Source organism: Pseudochaenichthys georgianus, chromosome 15 (assembly GCF_902827115.2).
Source record: "Pseudochaenichthys georgianus chromosome 15, fPseGeo1.2, whole genome shotgun sequence".
NCBI classification, from domain to species: domain Eukaryota; kingdom Metazoa; phylum Chordata; class Actinopteri; order Perciformes; family Channichthyidae; genus Pseudochaenichthys; species Pseudochaenichthys georgianus.
In genome coordinates, this window is record NC_047517.1 from 30,082,592 (window position 1) to 30,103,943 (window position 21,352).

At 40.7% G+C, this 21,352-nt stretch overlaps 2 protein-coding genes across 2 annotated transcripts in view; one reads left to right on the plus strand and one right to left on the minus strand.

Annotated features, from left to right (window-relative positions):
• Positions 1–1,293: 1,293 nt before the first annotated feature.
• Positions 1,294–3,477, plus strand: grem2a (gremlin 2, DAN family BMP antagonist a). The gene is given in 2 exon segments (XM_034100037.2): positions 1,294–1,361; positions 1,364–3,477. Coding segments are annotated over 2 exon segments (576 nt in total). The 5' UTR covers position 1,294; the 3' UTR covers positions 1,873–3,477.
• Positions 3,478–5,049: 1,572 nt separating this feature from the next.
• Positions 5,050–21,352, minus strand: part of fmn2a (formin 2a) — a 36,879-nt gene continuing 20,576 nt past the window's right edge. The window contains 11 exon segments of the mRNA XM_034100078.2: positions 5,050–5,425; positions 5,626–5,707; positions 6,712–6,802; positions 6,805–6,862; positions 7,786–7,836; positions 15,812–15,912; positions 17,963–18,083; positions 18,722–18,781; positions 19,434–19,580; positions 19,673–19,802; positions 19,897–19,988. Coding sequence (XP_033955969.2) covers positions 5,399–5,425; positions 5,626–5,707; positions 6,712–6,802; positions 6,805–6,862; positions 7,786–7,836; positions 15,812–15,912; positions 17,963–18,083; positions 18,722–18,781; positions 19,434–19,580; positions 19,673–19,802; positions 19,897–19,988 — 960 coding nt within the window. The 3' untranslated portion in view covers positions 5,050–5,398.

The following is a 21,352-nucleotide window of genomic DNA, read 5'->3' on the forward strand; positions in this document are numbered from 1 at the left end:
GTCTTCTGGATGTCCTCAGATGGAAAAATCCACATATCAACATCAGACTTGATTATCACTGTAGAGCACATCAGATTTTCTGGCAATGTCCACATAATCCAAAAATACTTCCTTTCTGCGCTGGTTTGATATTTGAATGAAGAAAAGAACAGAAAGAAAACCTTGAGATCAGAATTGAAAGAGAAAGCATCAAAAAGTCAAAAAAGTCCAACATATCATTTCCTATAGAGAATATCTGGTTATGATTTACACTGCATTTCTTGATGGACACACAGCTGCTGTCTAACTTACCGGGATGCTTATGCAGTCCGGACAGAGCTGCCATGACCTCAGGGTCAAGGGTACAGAAAAGGAGGCAAAAAACAAAGTGGATTATGATAAAGTAATTTGTTCCATGTCGGAGTGAGTTGCAGGTCCAGGAAAAGGAAGAAAGGGAAAATACAAATGTGCACAGGAAAGAAGAGTCTGTGAATATGAGCCGCCAATGTCCTTGAGGCAGTTTGGTTCAGGATTTCTGACTTGATGTCATGCAATGCTTGTCAAGAGCAACATCTGCTGAAAAGATGCTTGAGTGACGGTCAAAAATGTGCTGGCGCAAACACATGCACACGGGCCGGAAACTCCATTGTGAAAGGCAGAGGAGTCATTTCTCTAGATGATGCTATCTTTCTTTTTGCAGAGATCTGATTATGGACACTGGGCCAATCTCAGTTCTGTTTGATTCAAAGTCCAATGAGTAGAAGAGTTGACTCCCAAAAGGTACTGGAGAGTTCCCCAACTCTTCTCCTAATAACATGCAGATGGGCCTCTCCAATGCCTGTTTACATATCTGCGGCATAGTTCATGACTAAAGTAAGCAAAGCCCTAATTATTTTACTCAGCAACGGGACCAATAAAATCAACTTCCCCTTCTCGTTATGGGTGTTTAAGTGTATCCTTTGATGGCAGGGCCTTGTTTATTTTGGGAAGAGTTGCGTAGCTGAGAGGAAAGCAAATAAAAGTAATGACACAGAGATGCTGACAAATGGGGGCCCTGGTGATGGATTCATTTCCTCAATGATGCCTAGAAGGCTTGACAGCAAAGGTGGTTAAAACAAATGCATATTATTCACAAAAATGCAAACATTATTATATATCATATTATCTTTGGAATTGTATGACAGTCATGCATCTTCACATAATTCCGAAGTATTGGTACACATCCTAAGTTGTCAAAATTCAAGGAATCTGTTAATGTGACAACAGATGTTTTTCTTGAGAATCACCATTTAATGTGCCTCTCTCCTTTTGCAGAATGCTGTGGAGAATATCTATACCAGTCATACTGGCTGGGCTGCTCTGCATCACGGCAGAAACCAAAAGCCCCGGCCCCAGGGATCCATCCCGTCCCCGCACAAGACCAAAGGGAACCTGTCCTCAGAGCGTCACCAGCGGCTACTGCAGCAGAAACCTGAGGTGCTGTCCTCCAGCCGGGAGGCCTTGGTGGTGACGGAGCGTCGCTACCTCCGCAGAGACTGGTGCAAGACCCAGCCTCTCCGCCAGACCATCAGCGAGGAGGGCTGCCGCAGCCGCACCGTGGTCAACCGCTTCTGCTACGGCCAGTGTAACTCCTTCTACATCCCCCGCCATATGGGCCCCAGCTCGAGTCAGGGCCAGAATCGAGGACAGGCCTCAGGCTCTGGAAGGAAAAAACACAACAAGGTCCAGGAGCCGTTTCAGTCCTGTTCCTTCTGCAGGCCACACCGCATCACACAGCTCACAGTGCAGCTAGACTGCCCAGATCAGCAGCCGCCTTTCAGACACCGCAAGGTGCAGAGGGTCAAACAGTGCCGCTGCATGTCTGTGGATGTGAGCAGCCATGGGAAACTGTAAAGGACTTAAGATTAAAATAATAGGAGTTCAGTCAAAGGCAGGAAATTCATAAGCTTCGCCAAACAAGGACTGGCTTCAAGTTGAACTATACTGCAAGGTGTTGCACAACTGATGGCTTGTCCCGCAATAAAATGACATGGAACTGGTATTATTAAACAAAGGATCAATGATGATTACATCAGAGACAAGCAGTCATGTTGGCAAGCTGATGCTGTTGAAAGAGACTGATTAAAGTAGTGCAAGAGACACTGATGATGAAGCGGCAAAATGTCAACATTAAAACAACATTTCCTTCCTTTGATTTCCATTTACCTGGCTATTTGTTCATTTTTCATTAGATTCCTTTGTGATAAAGGTGATGATAAACTATAAAACACTATGGATTCTGCTGGTAATTTAGCGTCTTGGAGAAACAAGTTATAGTGTACATATTTTCCCTGCAATGTTTTAACCTGTGGATTGTGTTTTACAACTATTGTATCCGTTGTCCAGCATCTTTTCCTTAGATTCTATGTCCGAAATCATACACCAGTTGATATCAAGAAAACATGAAGCAACACAACAATGACCAGTGGCATCCACCTGCTTCGAAACAAGCCTGGCTGTATATTTGCCACAGATATACTAGCCAGTAGGAAAAACATTCAGCAGCATGTGTAATGGAGGTGCAATGCAATATACGGGGCATTCTACCGAATTAGTACAAAGTGCGGTCCCACGACAAGAAAAACTATTTAACAAAATAATTACGTATTCAGACATAGATATTTCCTAAGAATATGTTATGGTCTATTTAAACATAAGGCATTCAATTATATAGTGATACGTTTAATAAATACAAAAACAACATTTATAGGGTACTTTCTATTGGGAAGTAGCTGTCCCCAACCCTGACATCTAAATTTCAATTTCTGTAAATAACACTTAAAACATTTTATTTTATTTTGTTCAATGGTGTATTTAAAAGTGCTTTATGATTACATTCAAACAGCAGTTGGAATATTTAGATGTATTGTGGGTATCATTTTTTAATTAAAAAACTATACTCAAAAAATCATGTCCCCAGTTTTCATGTCACTACCGAAACACAAGGGGTTTTAGTCCAATGGCTGAGCCTGGTTTTTAGCCACACCCCTGCATTTTGACAAGGCAGTGATGGCCGTCTACACACACATCTGCATCACTATCACTATACACATCTACACACTGCATCCTTGTCCCTCCTGGCTGAATGGCAAGTAGCTATATCCCATACTTTTGATATCAATCTGTTCCAAAATCAGAAATCGGCGTGTAACCTTAAGCATTGTCACTACCAAACACATATTATCTTCAATTAAGTAAACTTTTCGGGGTTTTATGCAAAGTATTAGGTTTTTATGTGTGTAAACCTCTTCAAAAACGTGTATGCTAGCCATGTACTTGCTAGCATTCTTTAGTTATGCTCAATTTGAGCTAGAATCGTCACTACCGAAACAGTCACTACCAAAACAGTCATTTACCGAAACATATGGTTTACGTTTCCGTAATTGAGATGATCGTTCGGTAGTGACAAAATGGAATGGTAAGCAGGTAAATCCCACCATTTGAAATAAATGTGTTTTAAAGTCTGAAAATCAGTGTGTTACTTTAAAGGTCTCTTATTATACTATTTTTAGGCGTAAATTATATATAAAAAAACATGTATACGAAGTGTTTTGCTCAAAATACCAAACAGATCATTCTAGCCTCAAACCCCTCTATTTCATCCCTGTTACTAAAGTGCTGATTCTGGGTCAGTAGCTTCAAACATTCACACTTCACATAAGGCATGTTACTTATGGAGTTAAGATTAAGCAATAGGGTTGAGGGAAAATGATACAACCTTCAAAACAAAATACTGTGGTCACTACCGAAGCACTTGGATGTTTTGTAAAAAATAAAGTATATTGAGTTATCAACTAAAATGATATGATACTGATTGGTTTAATGTATGTTCAATTTCAAAAATCATCAACTCTGGAATCAATATGATCAGTATTATGTATTTTACAAAGAAGGTTTGCATTATGATTTTATGAACTGTATAAATTGAACTTTGAAATTGATTAAAAATGCTCTTTTATTATTTAATTGTAAAAACCCTCAAGACATATTTGTTAAAATACTATTTAGAGAAGGGAAGGTAAAACAATCTTAACAGGTTAATACAACACTTTTTTACTACAGTGTATTTACTATGTTTCGGTAGTGACCCATTTTTGGTAGAAGAACAACATTTGAATACAGTCTGAAAATACGATATCAAATGTTACGGTTCTTTTAGTAGATATGTGTAATTTAGATATGGTACAACATATATATGGACAAAGTTTTGGGAAAAAACATACAACATTTCAAAACATCTCCAACCTGACTTTTGTCCATTTCGGTAGAATGGCCCGTATACAGTATATATTTTATGTATGTGTGTATGTATGTCTGTGAAAAAGTATATTAAATCTATTTCATATAAAACATTGGTGTTTAGAGTGCATGTTTGTTCTGTAACACTTTCACATTTGAAAAAACTGAGAACAATCAGCAACAGCAGAATTTTTATTACAAATTATGTAATTTCTTTTATGCAATAAAATATAATTTTTCTGTGGTCAAGGGTATTCAATGAAACACATAGTTGGTATAACACAAGTCACGTCACATGTTGCATATGGGAGTTCACACACTCTCAAGTAGAGGAAAGGCAAAACTAACTGCATAGGGTTTTGCTTAAAACAAAGCAAGTTCATGATACTGGAGAAAAAAAACAATAGTCTTTATCTATATATACGATTACACCACTTACTTGTTCATGCCCTTATTGGTTGAAAAGACAAATTAAGCAGTTGTATGTCAAACATTTTTGTAATTATACCTAGATTCTGAAACTACAGATGTAGAAGTATACAGTATGTAACATTTCATAACAGATGATATGTCTAAAAAGAAAAAGCTCTGTTCTACAGCACTGATTTGACTCCTACAATGTGCGATAAGGCACTTGTCTGGCAGATGATCCATACCCACCATGTAGAAATGTTATAAAATTCTTTGATTTGACCAATAAGGAAGACTATAAAAGGACGTTTCATGCCTTTCTAGTTAACAAAGCAGGGGACTTACACACACAATAGGCTTAAATATGGCTTCTTAATAAAACACTGAGAAAGCTGGATATTGTGTTGCTACACCATTTCCGCCTCCTCTGAGCATTTTCTGGCAAATGACTCAACAAAATTTAATCATCTCAGTTTATAAATATCTTTTGGAAGCAATATTTCATTTAATTATGCAGGTGCTATGAAAGGGGGGCTGAGAATTAGTTTGTCATTCAACTTCAAACATATAATATCCACTTTCAACCAACTGACAGTAAACATCAGGTCTAAATCAATTGAAAACAAATACCGAAAGCAATACACGTTGCAAAATGACTGATGAGTGATGTCATATTGTACAAACAGTGCTTGTGCAATTGGCTGTGATGATGAATTTTCCATTCTCAGCTTCAGATCTTCTGACCCAACTTTGCTTTCTGTGGAATAAAAAACAGGCCAGAGTTATTTGCAGCCAGAAGTCCTTGTACTTATGAGTTTTTTTTTTTAACACCTTGAAAAAGGAGGAGACAATTTGCACAGAAAAGAGAAGAGCGTCTGTACTGCTGAAGCTAAATCAACAAATAAAAGGCATAGATGAGACATTACAGTAACTGTGATGTGAAGTGTATAGACGTACTATTCCAGTTGCGTGTTTGGGTTTCACATTGTAGGAAGCCTTCTCCTTGGCCTGTTTGAAACTCTCTTCAGCCTTTTTTACCCTGAAAAACACCAGTAATACGATCAGTTATCACAGCACATCACAGAATGCACACAGACTCATTCCACTATTTGAAATTCGGTATTTCACCATTAAAAACAAAGATGCAGTACACAAATATACAGCTGGGTCAACCAAACTATGGTCCTGTGGTGTTTGGACGCAGGGACCTGGATGTCACAGGGCCAGCTCTGTTACTTTGAATGACTGACTGTCGTTTACTGCTGCATGGAGAGAGCAGTGTTACTACACGTCTGTGCTTCGAGACAAATGATCCGCATGTTGGCATTGAGCGATTAGAATAATTTATTGAAACAGACAAGCATCTTTCCTTTGCTCATTACATTGGTACTGTGTGGGCCTGTGCTGCATGTGTGCATGTCCCTACAGGTGAGGATTATTATCTATAGTTCCATTGGAGTCTAAAAGGAAACCAGCAGAGAGTGAATTGGGATGATTGCCAATCGCAAAGGGCAAAGAGTAAATGCTTTCAAATTTGTTTTAGTCTTTCCTACTGAACAAGCAAGGCTTGTGACATTTTGCTTCTCTTACAAATACATATCACAATTCAATCTCAATTTGGCATAATGGACCAATTTACTTTTTGTTGACATATGCGGCACTATCTTTATGTTCATCAAACCACTGGAAGCTAACTGGATACTGCATGTGTTCTTTTCATTACTGGGGTGAGGACAAAGATTTGGGTCATTTAACCGCTTTTCCCTTCATGAATTTGAATGAATCTGATAGGATCTTCAGTGAACACGAGATGTACTGAATAATGTTTCAGAAACATTGGCTTGGGGATAAATCTAAATGTTGGAACATTGGTATATCTGTAATGACATTTTGTAGGTCAGAAAGTGGTGTTCCCTTTCCAAAGAAACAATAGAAAATGACTGAAAAGACTCAGCATTAGCAGCATTATCCAGTATCCAGACAAATTCTTCAACTAATATAATGTCACAGTCCGAAACTGAAAACTTGTCACCATATTCTTACCGTTCCTGTAACATCAGCTTATTCTGCTTCTTCCATTGGTCTTTAAATCTGAGGAAAAACTCGTGCCAAATGGAGAAGAAAGTATTGGGTGAACCTCTTTTTCCCCTGCCTTGGGTTTAACCGAAAAGGACATGGTCAACTCCAAGAAGCTGGGGACAGAGACCGAAAACATTACTGAGAAAACCAACCTATTACAACATGAGATTAAAGAAACCTACACCGATTGTTTGACGAGAAATATGCAAATATGAAAGTAAATATTGGGATAATGAGTTTTTTCTGAAATGTAAAAGCAGAGTATAACATAAAAAACACAAACCAATGATGACTGTGCATTTCAGAATAGAACAGTGCACACACAATGGGATTACTACCAATAAAGCTGTGTACTAATTCAGTTTTATATCTGGCAGATTAGGACTGAGCTTCTATGCATTTCACATACAGCGTTTAGCTTTTGAACTCCTCTCCCAGGTGTGGATAAGCTTGTACGTTTCTGTACATATACTCACACATACTGCAACGACTACCAACAAAAGACAAAGACAGATCTAGCAAATGAGAGCTTGCGTATAGCAGGGGGATGCCACTTGTAAAGTGTTAAACGTGGTGGCCATTTGTAGTGGATCAATACAGTGGACAGGTTGGGGTCTCTTTGTTTGGAGTGTGCTATAGGAACACATTCCTAGCCAGCAGTAACAGAAGCTGGAGCCAAGGCTGTCTACTCTCGCTCCGCTAGATAAACAAACAGACACCGCACAGGGGGCCTCCCGTCTGCTGAAGGCCTGGCATCATGGGCCTGCACCTTCCATGTAACTGAGGAACCAGGAGTCCTAAATATTGACAAAGAGCACGATTATATTTCTTTAATTCAGTGAGGAAGTAACACTTTAAACTGGATTGGATTGCATATCCTGTGTTGCTTTTTCTTTGTATTCACAACTGGGATCACTGTTTTGAAGGTTAGAATAGATCCAAAGGGAACCAATGAAATGAAACAGAAGTGGCTGTGTTTACTTTTCAGAGTGAAACAAGCTGTTGAAAGTATTAATGAAATGAAGAAGGTCTTACATCTTTTTCAGTGTCAGCCAGTTGCTTCTCTTGAGCTTCCAGTTTTGGTTTTGGCTGTAAAAGAAGGCACGTTTTTGATATAAGGAGAGAGCAGAGCATGACTAAATACAGGATTAAAATAAGGATGAGGTCCGATTCGGGATTTCCTTGTAACATCAGAAAATACATCTTTCACCCACCATGCAACTTGTATATAGGAGGATTCCAGATGTCATCATTACTTAAATCAACAGTCATCTTAAAGGTCATCGCTGTGCCACCAGGTTATTAAGTGTTGGATTGTCCGCTATTGCACAACTGACAAATGAGTATGAAGATCGCAGGACAAGTGCTTCTTTGTGCAGGGTGACTCCGAATGAAGACAGATGAATCGACTGTGTGTGTGTGTGTGTGTGTGTGTGTGTGTGTGTGTGTGTGTGTGTTGTGTGTGTGTGTGTGTGGGTGTAGTGGTGTGTGTGTGTGTGTGTGTGTGTGTGTGGTGTGTGTGTGTGTGTGTGTGTGTGTGTGTGTGTGTGTGTGTGTGTGTGTGTGTGTGTGTGGTGTGTGGTTGCTGTGTGTGTGTGTGTGTGTGTGTTTGAAAGATAATGTGTGTTTGTGGGCAAAGGTGAGAGAGTAAGGGAGAGACAGCAAGAGGGTAAGGAAAACTGTGAGTTGGACACCATGGTACACCTTAGGACATACTTCCAGCACGCCACAACATTTATCTAGGCCGGCCATCAGGATCCTTTTGACTGCGCCATAAAGGATGATATAAGAGACCAGCGGTGAAATGTGACAGCTTCGCCTCAGGAAAATACGGCAGACTACTTCTTATGAAATGTCAGACCCATGGGCTGATTTTTTCATCCTAATTTTCAAATACATCATACTAGAGTCAATCCAGCTGTAACATTTACGGGTCTACATTCTTATATCTAATGTTGGACATTAACTTTTCTGTCACCGTAAGGTCAATCATCTGAGAGCTGCTGCTGCCTTGAAACATTGTGGCTTTTCAAGACAGACATGACAGTAGATGGGACGGAGAATCTGTCCTGGCACAAGGCTGTGTTCTGCTCTTATCCCGGGAATATCTGGTTGCTACGTGTAATTGAATCCAGAGCCACATCTAAAGATCTCAGACAAACCCGTTGAGCCCAGAACTTCGCTTTAACGTAGCACAGCACTAAATCACGCTGCAGACCACGACCATGTCTCTCCGCTGGCGGCTCATCAATAAATGATGACAAATTGATGAATAATATGAATGTATGGCAATCCTGGATGCATCTTAATATCCAAACTGTGCCTTGTTGTTTTAAGGAAACATGTTTTAACATTACACTTACTATAATATTCTGCTATGAGTGATGTCAAATCTATTTCTAAAAACATTGAATCATTGAGAAAATGTGATATTGTGGGGTGGGATGACTGTAAGGATTAACACTGTATTTACAATAAAATTGATATAGAAAGCTTTGCAGTAAATATTATTTAAAGATGTCAGCTCATCACATCATGGCTAAGAATCAACACGTCTATTTAATGTGTGACTTTTTTACCCTCTTATGTTATATACTTTATTTGAAACATAATCGTTTGACATGATGTGCCATCCAAGCAGCAAAGTTGTAGCTGGTAGAAAAAAAGGAGGGGGGTTTCGACATCACTCTTTCTAATCTTTATGTCCATCAGAAACAGATTATCACATGGCCAGTGCTCTCTTGCTAGTCACAGTGACTCCATCAAAGGCCTGCATGCATGAGAATTTGTGAAGCGAGCGGGGAAAATCGAGCTAGACCAAACAGCCGAGCTCCAACAAGTCCGCTCCCACTGTTATTCTGTGGTTAGTTTCATGGTCAGAAAATAAACAAAAGCGGTTTAAACTGTGGAGCCAGAAACAGTTTAACCCCAGGCCTTTTAGAAATTACAGAAATAACAAAAATAAGACATTTGGCTGTTGTTCTTTTTTCACCGCCGCAGTGGAGGAACCCCAAGAAACCCGTCTGGAGCCTTCTGAGTCACATGTCCATGTTACGGTGCTTACATTCTGCTCTCAGAGGAAAAACCTCCTCTCTCTTTGCATCAAAGAGAGAGCTCCCATATTTCTCTCAAACACAGACAGAAAGGAAACGAGAAGGAAAAGAAAGGGGTGGCAATGAGGAGAGATGCTTTCATCTGCAGACTTCCTTTAAGATGGACAGTGAGCATTACCGCTGAACAACATATGCTATGGATTACTCTCTCATCTGAATACAAAAGCAGTTGGGAGAGAGGCCTATGAGCCGGGTCCTTCACAAAGATTGGTCACAGCCAACTGGATGTAGCCAAGGTCAGAGTCAATACTACATAAATAAAGGCTTTTCGATTGTTATGTTAAAACAAGAAAAACAAATAAGTCTTACATGTTTGAAGTGGAGCTCGTTTTAATTGCCGGTTTAGGAAAGGGAGAGGAAAAATGCATGTCTGTGTGACATCTGGTGAAAATGACGGATACGCTTTAACGGAACAATACCATAAACAAAAATGTAGTAATAACTGTTTTCTTTTTTTCTTTTTGTTTGTTTAAAAGTTAAAATGCATGTGGCAATGCTCTGGGGATGGCAATGTGGGCAAGACACTTCGGTCATGACGGACGTATGTCTGAAAATCTTTGATGAGATGCCATCAAATCTGGTACAGATACCCATGGTGCCCAAAGGATGCATCCTAATGGCTTTAAAGATCCTACATTTTTTCATATTGCATGTCAGAGTTTTATTTTTCAGAGAAATGTCACAACATCTACTTGATGGCATACAACTGTTCATCTAGCGTCACCATGAGGCGGACATTGGGAGTTTTGATTGAAATGTCTTAACAGCTATTGAATGGATTGCCAAGCCATTTCTCCAGATTCCTGTTAGGCTCATATTGTATACTCATACTGTATAATCATCAGTTCAAATCTTAATTACATTTTTTTCATCCTGAAATGTTCTTTAAGTTTAGTGCTGATTAGTAAAGGTTAGCATTATATGCACTACACTAAGATGGTGAACATATGAAACATACTAGCGGATAAACATCAGCATGTTAGCATTGTTATTGTGAGCATTTAGCTTAAACATCAGCTTTGTCAACAGGCCTCTTCGTAAACACCACGCTGAAAGGTTTATTTGATTTCCAATTAGGATTGAAGGAGTCATGGAATGAAAGAAGAGGTCAAGGAGGCAACGAGATGTTTCTAATCTCTCATTGTTCAGACAGAAAAAAAGGTAAAATACAGAACAGCAGAAAACATGGGTAGTTTCCACTTGGTCCGTCTGCGGCGCGTTACGGCTGCGCCACGGCTGCGCCACGGCCTCCTCCGGCGTCATACCCTACCGGGCGCATTTCACAAGCGTTTCAGAAGCATTACGGAAGCGGAGCGTCGTGCATGCCGGTTCGCAGTTCTTGTTGATTTGGGCATATTTCCTGGACATTTGTACTTCTACAAGAAAGTAAGTAGGCTACGTAGTTTAATGGTTTATTTTTGTGTCTGTTTAAATTGTGTTTATTGTTGTTATTTCCTATTTTGTTGTGTGGTAGACTACAGACATAATTAATAATAATTGTAATAGTCCAGTTAAAAACGACATGAATCAAAGATGGGTTGCTGTATTTTAGTGGGAAAAAAAATGCATTCATCATCATAATTATTCTATATAATTTACACACAGTGCCTGTAAACCGAAGGAGAAAAAAGGACAAATATATGATAATAAAATGTCATGACGCCCAAAGTACTAAGTGAAAGGGATCTGGATGTCCACAAGTCAGTTTTATTCTAGACTCCCAGGCATCCAGCTCTGTTCCCTGCAGTTATCTAACAGAATGACAGGTTCATCGGCCCTGAATCTTCCTTTGAGGCAGAGCAAAGAATACTCTGTTTTATAAAAGGTAGAGATCGAGATAAAAGACCCAGCTACCAAGTGCAGTCATAATCCATCAAAGCAGATGCATACTTGAAAATAATAGCTGTGAGTTATTCAATACACACTGGTATAAAGAGACGTCCCTCTGGAAACGACACTGAGTGAACCCTTGTGTGTATCAAGCAGAAAGCAGCCTGAAACAGATTTGGAAATGTGTGTGCAGACATACAAGACTTACATCATTCTGATCGATGAGCTGCAGCATGTGCTCTCACACCAGAGATGCATTTTCAGCTTAGATATGCCAAGGGCATACGAGTACAGAATCATTTTTAATTAGGAAGGAGACATTATTTGCTTCTTAAAGTTTAACTCCTTTAAGTTTAACAGAGGAGCAAACTTTAAGTTTAAAACATTTTTAGGGATATTTAAAGGAATGGTCCACTCATTAGATAATTAATCAAAACTTCAGTATTTAGTGAAACATTATGTTTAAACCATACCCTGAAGAAATCAGCGATATTCCCCGGTAAATAATGATTTTATAGCTCTTTTTATCAAAACCTGTATATTCCCTCTGGCCGCCGCCATTTTTGCCATTTTCAGTAGTCACGTGATGGTCGACGTCATCCATGCGTTCACTTTGTCAACACACGGAAACATGGCGGGGTATTTGAGTTCGGACTCGTCAGCAGAGGAAGAAGTTTTGACCAATGTGAAGAGATTGGATGGGGGAATTCATCCATACATATCAGTATGACAATACGACACCCTCTGTCCTTAGACCCTCACATCGTACAAGGAAAAACTTCCGAAGAAAACCCAGTTTAAAGGGAACATGGGAGAAACCTCAGGGAGAGCAACAGAGGAGGGATCCCTCTCCAGGACGGACAGACGTGCAATAGATGCCGTGTGTAAATTGAAAAGATAATACATTTGCAACATAGGTAGTCCAAATGTTTGGAAATGCATGTGTGTATAATAGGAAGATGATATAAGATACTATATGTATGCATGTAGTACCACCCTTGCTAGCGATTCCCTCTCTAGTTTAGCATACTCAGCTTTGTTGTCCCTGGCCATAGAATCACGATTTTATGGGGCCGGAAAAAACTGGGGGAAAATACACACTAGCCGGTACTACGCTATATGGAAAGGCCCCCAAAAACTGTCCTGGCCTGGACGCTAAAGGACGTTAAAACGGGGCTAGCCGCTGCAATGGAAATGCGTTATAACATACCTTATTCTTACTCCGAGCACTACTTCTGCTCCTCCGTCGCTTCACACTTGCAGAGGGCGATTTCTCAACTGGCCGAACTGGTGTCCTGGTCGGTAATGACACCAGAAAGACCGATGGTACTGCATCTCCATTAAGTAATGGTTATTCCATAAATCCCATGTTATGTTTTATCATACTCTCAGAGTAGTCGTCCGGAAATTTGAAATGTTCGCTGCATACATGAGCCTGTGAATCTTTCGGTTCGGGCCGGCCACATTTCGCTAGCCACTGCCTCCGAATGTACTTCTTACGCTTACCTTTTGGCAACAGATGGAACCGAGCATTCCGTGGATTGTTCCTATCAGAATTGCGGCAATATTTCGCGATACAGTGAGGCATATTTGAAGAGAGAAACTACAGTAAATAACATGGAGATCAACGTGTCTTCGAAAACCAAACGCATGGTTTACGTCACGTCCGGAAAATGGCGGCGCCCACAGTGTTGATGTTATTTCGGTATATAATCAGTTTAAAATCACTGATAATGTCATCGGATTAAAAAAAAAAAAAAAAGACTGGCAGAGACTGGTCTGTTTTATCGGATGATAATTATTTAAAAATGAGTGTCATGACCATACCATTCCTTTAAGGATATACTAACCGTATTGAATATTGATAATGTCAACAAATGTTCCTCTTTTGTCCATCTTCAGCAGTACTAACATTCCCCAAACGTTGGGGAATTTTTTGTGGACTGACTAAGCAGCCAACAAAGTAAAACTGCATGTAACAAGAAAAAAAGCCTAAAGGCCCTGTCACACTGTCCCGAAATTGACACCCGATGGACACACGAATATGGAATTGTGAATTTCGCACAAAGATGGCCCCGAACCACACACAAAGGCAACATTTACATTACATTTAAGACATACAACTGCAATGAAAGTACCAAAAACAATTATGTTACAGTACTATGATACTGTACTGATATCTTCAGACTTTGTTCTTTACTTTATCCTTCTTTATATGTAGAAAATATTACGTTTTCTCCGTAATGTTGTTTCCATAACAACAACAATTTCCTGTCAACTGTCCTTCAAAATAATATATTATATCCTTTTTAGTTTCACAGAACACAAATTGGGTTATTTACATAGTATATTTACATGATTTTGTTGTGCAATAAAACAACCCGATGGACACACGATAAAGGAAATGTTCAAATTCGGCTGTGATCGTAGCAACATCGGGCCATTCATGAGGGCATCTTAAGCCATCGTATGACCGCTGGCGGAGTTTCTCAGGCTCCGGCAGCAACTTCGTGAGCGGAGGCAAAAATTGCCGAAGGACCTTGCGAAGGTTCATTTTCGTGTTGAATTCGTGTGTCAATTTTGCCCTTCGTAAGGCCATCGTGAGGGCATCTTGTTATCCTCGGTGCCATCGGGCATTCGCCCCGATCAGAGTGAATGTGAATGCACCGATGATAACACGAAGATGACACGATTTGACAAGATGCCCTCACGAGTGCCTTACGAAGTTGCCGCTCACGAAGTTGCTGCCGGAGCCTGAGAAACTCCACCGGCGGTCATACGATGGCTTAGATGCCCTCACGAATGGCCCGATGTTGCTACGATCACAGCCGAATTTGAACATTTCCTTTATCGTGTGTCCATCGGGTGTCAATTTCGGGACAGTGTGACAGGGCCTTAACCATTTCCCTGGAAAGCTTGACAACTAACATCTTACTCACATACAGTAGGTTTGAATAGTGTATCGGTAAAGAAAACCTCTATTCAACATGTAACACGATGCAAAAAGTGCAGCACATTGATAATCTTTGATAGTTTTGTGGGATATTTGTTATATGTATGGGACAGATTAAATAACAACCCTAACCATTGAAAACATACATGCTCAAAAACACATACAATAACTTGTTATCTGTGGAATGTCCTGCTGATTGGATCCTTGAGTTCAAAGACAGAAACGGAGAAAATAATGGTGCAATGCTAAGAGGTGGAGATTAGATTGAGAGAGGGAGTTGGTAGCTAAGGGCAAGCATGGATGAGACACCATTAAAAATGGCCTCGGCTGAGACTGACCTGGGTTGAGATGTCGAACAAATATGATTGAGGAGAGGAATTCAGCATGGTAGAAGAGATAATGGTGTCTTGTGTAATGGAGAAAATCAAAGATCAAAATGGAGAGCATCAAGGTCAGAAAGGAGAGCCTGAGACTCCCTAGTACCTGTGATCAGCCGATACTCCACTAATTAGAGTATTGCTGGGATGAAAGAGAAGTAGGCTACACACACACACACACACACACACACACACACACACACACACACACACACACACACACACACACACACACACACACACACACACACACCCACACACACACACATTGAAAACAACTGATAAGATATGTGTATAAAAAGAACATTGTAAAGGAGTAGGCGTGTGGTGCAGTGGGTTGTGCGTTGGTGTTCGAATCAGGGGGTCACAGGTTCAAACCCCACTGCTGTCAGCATGTCTTTGTGTCCCTGGGAAAGACACTTCACCCCAAATTGCTCCAGTGGAGATTGTCCACAGTATTGAGTATGTAAGTCGCTTTGGATAAAAGCATCTAACAAGTGACATGTAATGTAAAGGCAGTCTCTTCAGTAAACTCTATTCTATTGGAACTCTTTTGACTGTGTTGATTTTTTGAAAGTGAAATAAGTGTTAACATAGTGTTGTGAAGATCTCGAAGACATTCGGCCAACTTCAGAGGTTTAATCCGCAACAGTTTCTGGACCACAATTAAGGCTCTCTCATAAAGCAATAAGATATACTGTACTGTGTCAGTATTGGTCAAACAGACACGTCTTGCATCTTAATGAGAGTGGTGAACGACTTATCAATTATTAGATTCGATTGATTTGGACAGACTCACCTTGGCAAATAAATTCCTCCATATTGTCCTTAAAGGGTTGAAGGTTCTCTTCAGAGGAAAACTTGCAGACTTTCTCCGTCTCAGTTGAGCAGGCTGAAAAAACAGGAGATGATCATGGTGAGAGGGGGAAAAGTCATTCAGAGCAATAATATATTATCCAGTGTTGTAATTATAAACTCTACAGTGAACTTCCGAGCCTGCTTTGATAAATCTCTGCTGAGTTTCTGCTGACTAGGTGTCGGGAAAGACATAACGACCCGTAATGACTGAAAGGCACCCCCAGGAACCAGGAAGGCCTGCGCTCTGATCTCGGGAGGAACTTATCGTCACGCTCTATCTGCAAACATAACGGACACACAAACTCCGCTCAAGTACCTTAGAGGTGGAGAGGCCATGAGGCGCTTGAGGGAATAGGGAGGTTGGGACTGGGCAGTTGGTGATTCATAAAGCATATGGTGCCTCAACCTAAAAGGTACACTGCAAACTCTCCACTGTGGGGCTAACTGATGGCCTTCGGGCCCGCCAAGGCCATTTCTGCACCGCCTACTATCGGAGCCCCCCTCTGGGAACTGTCATTGCATTCCGTGTCTGTCGGAGCACTCACTGGCTCTGCGAGGTAATGACGAGGTCTGCAGGTACAGCATGTGATGATGTATTTATGTTCGGACAACATGTGCCACTGCGACTGGGGTCAGAGCAAAAACAAGTCCCCTGCCAGCATCTCCATCTTTATGAATGGCAAATAATGAACAGCCTAAAGACTCATTAAGGGAGAGGAAAAACAATATTTGGCAACACGGATCAGGCACCTGATAGATTTACCAGCGAAGACACATAAAACATGATAGAGAACAGACCAGGTATGGGGAATTGTCTATAGAGCTGCAAGCACACATACACATGTACATAGTCTCACGAGTGCACACATACGCATTCCAAGTACACAGTCGTTCTTTACCACCTGTAGGCACTTCAGCCCTCGGAAAGTGTTCTGAGTGCTGAGCGACTGGAGACAGAGTAATGAAAGGGAGCATTTCCCCACTGCCTCGTTCATTAGGACTCTTCACTCAACCAATCATTTTGCATGTCAAGCATAATCCACTTTCCACACATTTGTCCTGACGTCTTGATATGCCATTACATTACTTGTTCATTCTTCGTTTATATGTTAACTCTTTATGCATAGCAACATTATTTTCTTTCCGTTTATTACAAAAATGTAAAAGTGATACTCTTCATGATCATGTGTTTTATTACATTTTCACTTCATTGATGGATAAGTCATATTTCAATGGAGATGTACTCTCAAACCTTCATAAAGTTATTTTATGAAGGTTGTTGGGTTACTGTCGCAAAAAGGTTGATGATATAGAGGTTTATCTACTAATAATGAGATAGTCCTGACATTAAAAAAGCTGTTAGTATATAGTGTAAAGTCAGGGAAAGTTATGTAATGGAATAGCCACTATATGTTCACAAACTAATTGAACAAGTGTGTCAAAGAGTCAGCCTTTAAAACAATCAGTGCATCCATAAATTATATTTAAGGGTCCCTTGGCAACGGTGCGCAGCATGCACACAGACATGTAGGAGTATAGTAGTTCTATGAAAAACATTCTGATTGTTGTGTTTGGAGGTTTTCGGCGTGCCGGGTGAGTTGATATAGAGCTCCAGGAGAGCCTCCTCTGGTTCAGTGAAAGACGGTGAACCATTGGTGTACACAGGTAGTGGAAGTCTCCCTGACCTTGCCCCCTCTATATTTTGATCCTCTATTATTTCATGAGGACAGTGAGGCACACCAGGTCCAACAGGATTCTACATCTGAAGTCACATCTGCTTCTGGTTAGCTCGTCAGTAGGACAAACAGATGCTATCTCTCTGTTGACCCGCCTCTACGATCAGCACATGACCATAGCTGGTCAGGTTTGGAACATTATTTTCCATTGTGCTAGAAGACGTGTGCATGGATTAATACATACACGATTGCTCAATACATTTGCATGAGATGGTATCTTAAACATGATATGACACCTGACATCATTTGCAGGATACGGCCTGGACAAGTTTACTATCTGGTGAACTTGTGTTTTCGATGTGCTTAAACAGAGGGGAGAAATGTGGAACAAAGAATTGACGACAATACCATTGAGGTCTTTCTTTAGCTTGCGCAGATCTCTTTGAAAGTCCTCAAACTTCATCTGGGAGGCCTGGAAAAGGTCCTGGGGCTCGGGCAGAGAGTAGACACACGTCTCTCTACCAGCATCCTGGTGAAGCACAAAACACGCATGCAAACAAAAAAAACACGCCAGTGTCAAAGTCAATCTTTCTCAAATGGGAGAGGGCCCCTCTAGTATATACCATACAGAAGAGGCTAGATTGAAGTAAATGTCTTCAGAGCTCTACATGTTTTTATCAGCCGTCCAAACATCACAGAGAAGATATGGCTGAACTACAGCCGATAATGACCAATGCGCTTGGTGCAGAAAGAGCACTGCAATTCTCATTATCAGAGTTACATTATTAATACAGCCATGTCATGCAGGTTGATTTTGGCAACAGCACTCCACTGAGTTCATCTCATCTGGAGAACCTAATTATTTACACTAGCGCTCCTTTGGATGCTGTGCCAATGAGCAGACTGCAAGTTTGAATGAACCCAGACGAAAACAGAGCGAGAGATGAAGAGTGAAAGACAGAAAGAGAATAATAAGAGAGAGCCAAGGAGAAAGGGAGTTATTTGTTTCTGCCGTAAAAAAGGAAAGCGAAAATAAATAATTTGATAGAGGATAAGCCATAGTATCCTCTGGCAAGAGAGGAGATGAAAAGAGAGCTCTGGAAGGATTTCTAAGCAAATCAGACTAAAACAGAAAAGTGATTCAAATAAACAGAAACCAAAACATACCTCATCAAAGTGCCTTAGATAGTAAGCAACAATGTAGGACAAAAGACTCTGGGAGTTATCCTGAAAGAGAGAAAAAAAGGTCCAAATAAATAAACCCCTTTATTTATTAATTTAATCATTTCGGAGCAGGACGTTTTAATCTGTGCGTGGCAAACAAGAATAGAGACAGCGGTTATAGAAGTCGGGGATAAATCATGGCATTGGAAGAAGCACTACAACAAAACATAACTGCTGGGCTGGCTGTCATAACTTAGAGTTGGTGGAAAGTTTGATGTTCTTTATGGATACCTTACCCGTCCACCACCACAAAAACACAAACCACTGTGTCCTTATATGGCAGTGCCAAGGACACGCTGAGACTGTTGTAATATTAAATAAGAAGAGTAAACAGAAAGGCCTCTCCTCTACATCTGCACCGCACGCCAATGGTCCTTATGTGGAGCAGCAATGAAGGTCCCTTTGAACTCCTGGACTTTAAGTTCTTGGCTCGACCATACGTCATTAACATTTGGAGTCACCATTTGCACACATTTTTCGAGAACAATGTGAATTATAAATAAAGCGGTTTCTGTGGGAACTCATACCCTTTACATATTTAAACATTTTTACCATGCAATCCAGTCTCCCGTTTTCTTGTGAATAACACTTCATTAAGTGTCTACTCTTAAGAGTGAGTGATGTTTGCTTTTGCTCCTGTAACACAAAGACTCACACTGCTCTTAACGTCCTTCAGTTTTGGCAGAATGTCCAAGGTGAAGCCGTCGGCCTGCCCTCGAGACCGATTACCTCCGTTCATGAAGTTGCCAAAAGCCAGCACCAGGCCAAGCACCTGCAATACACACTTACCATCCTGGATAGTCTGGTACACACACACACGAACAAACGAAGGAGATGAAGGTTAAATTGAGTGATGGAAAAGTAAATGAAAGAAAAAGAGGGCCAGCGGCTCACCTTGCAAACTCTCTGAAGGATTTCTACTTTGCGGAGGATTGAGGTGATACACTCATGGAAAGTTGACTGAAACAGGATGCAGAACACTCGTTCAGAGAAGTTGGGGATTTGGGATAACTGGAATAGAAACCTGATGAAGGCACAAGATCAGTCACTTTAACACATCTGTTTAATGACACAGCTCTCATGTAATGAACTTGGTTGAAGGAAAGTCTGGCTCTTACTGTTCAGGCTTGTCCAGTGGCTTGGCATCCTCCTTGTCTTGTGATGATTTAATATGCTTTTTAATGCCATCCAACTCATCCTTTTGAGCTCTCTGTCAAATGAAAATGTAGATTTAAGAACAGGATGAAATAAAAAAGACAAATTATAAGAATGTATTGTTTTGTAGGCTTAGCTCTCTATTTCATAATGGAGACAATCTTTACCTCAAGTGTTAAGAATGTAGCTGGTTAACCTTAAACTCCACTCAATGGCCATCTATACAGTATAGGTTTCATAAATGCTAAAGGGTTTACTTCAGCCAGAATGCATTCCCAACTATTACCCTGCTGTCAGGCTCAGGACCAACGTTGTATATAAGGTGGTATAAAAAAGCAGGCCAGAAATGCCTCCTTCGGCTCACAAGAGACAAAGACAATAGATTGAAATGTGTCTGACGCAAACGGGCAAAACAATAAAACCATCCCCAGGAAGAGAATGTAAACTCTTTCTGTCCCTCCATAGACCCCTGAAGTCTGAGTGTCAGCAGTCTGGTCTCTCCCTCTGTTTCTCTCCATCGTTCTCTCTATGGTTTGGCCTTTTCATGGATCCTTGGAAAACATCAAACACCAGCATCAAACGCACGGAGGGCCCGATTAGTATTCTACACACCGCTGCCTTCTGTCGACGAGGGCAAACTCTCCTTCGCCTTCTCTTGAGATGTTTTCAAGTGTAAATATATTTAATACAAAGCAGATCCTTTTCAAAGGGCAGCAGTGGAGCCCAGCAGTGTTTGGCGTAATTGGGGACAAGTAGGCATTAGCGTGTGATCTTTGAATTGCTATGGCATGTTGCAGTGGTTGTTAGCATGAGAGAAATACAGTCCCATGTGGAATATCAAATGCAAAGGAAGGTAGGATGATATTTGTGATGCCAGAAATCTAGTGGTAGCTGAGTGGTATTCATTAGCCAGGTTTCTAGTACAGGACTAAATAGAGCCAGCCTGGGCTTAAATCACGATTTATGTCACTCATTTTCAACAGACTGAGCTGCCAAAGAACAGTGTTCAAATGACAAATGTAATCATGTTATACAAATATATCAACATATATACATATATACTGTAAGACACTGTGAGGCCTATATTGTGACATCACAATGCCTTGTCGTAAAAAAACCTGAGGCAATTACTTGTAGTATAAAAGTTTGTAGGAGGACTTTAACTGACCTCCATGACATTTAGCTACCGTCAGCTGAGAGAGAGTCTGAACTTCAGACAGCCAGTCTGGACCCAGATTATAGCTTGTGATATTGGAAGGGAGGGAGTGGTGTCCCACTATCACTGTGACCCCTTTAATGGCGGTGGCTTCATGTTCAAAGAACAGGAGTGGCTGTAATCCGCAGCTCATAGACTGAGTGACTCTGTCCCTGTGTGTGTTTCTGTCCCTGTGTGTGTTTCTGTCCCTGTGTGCATACAGT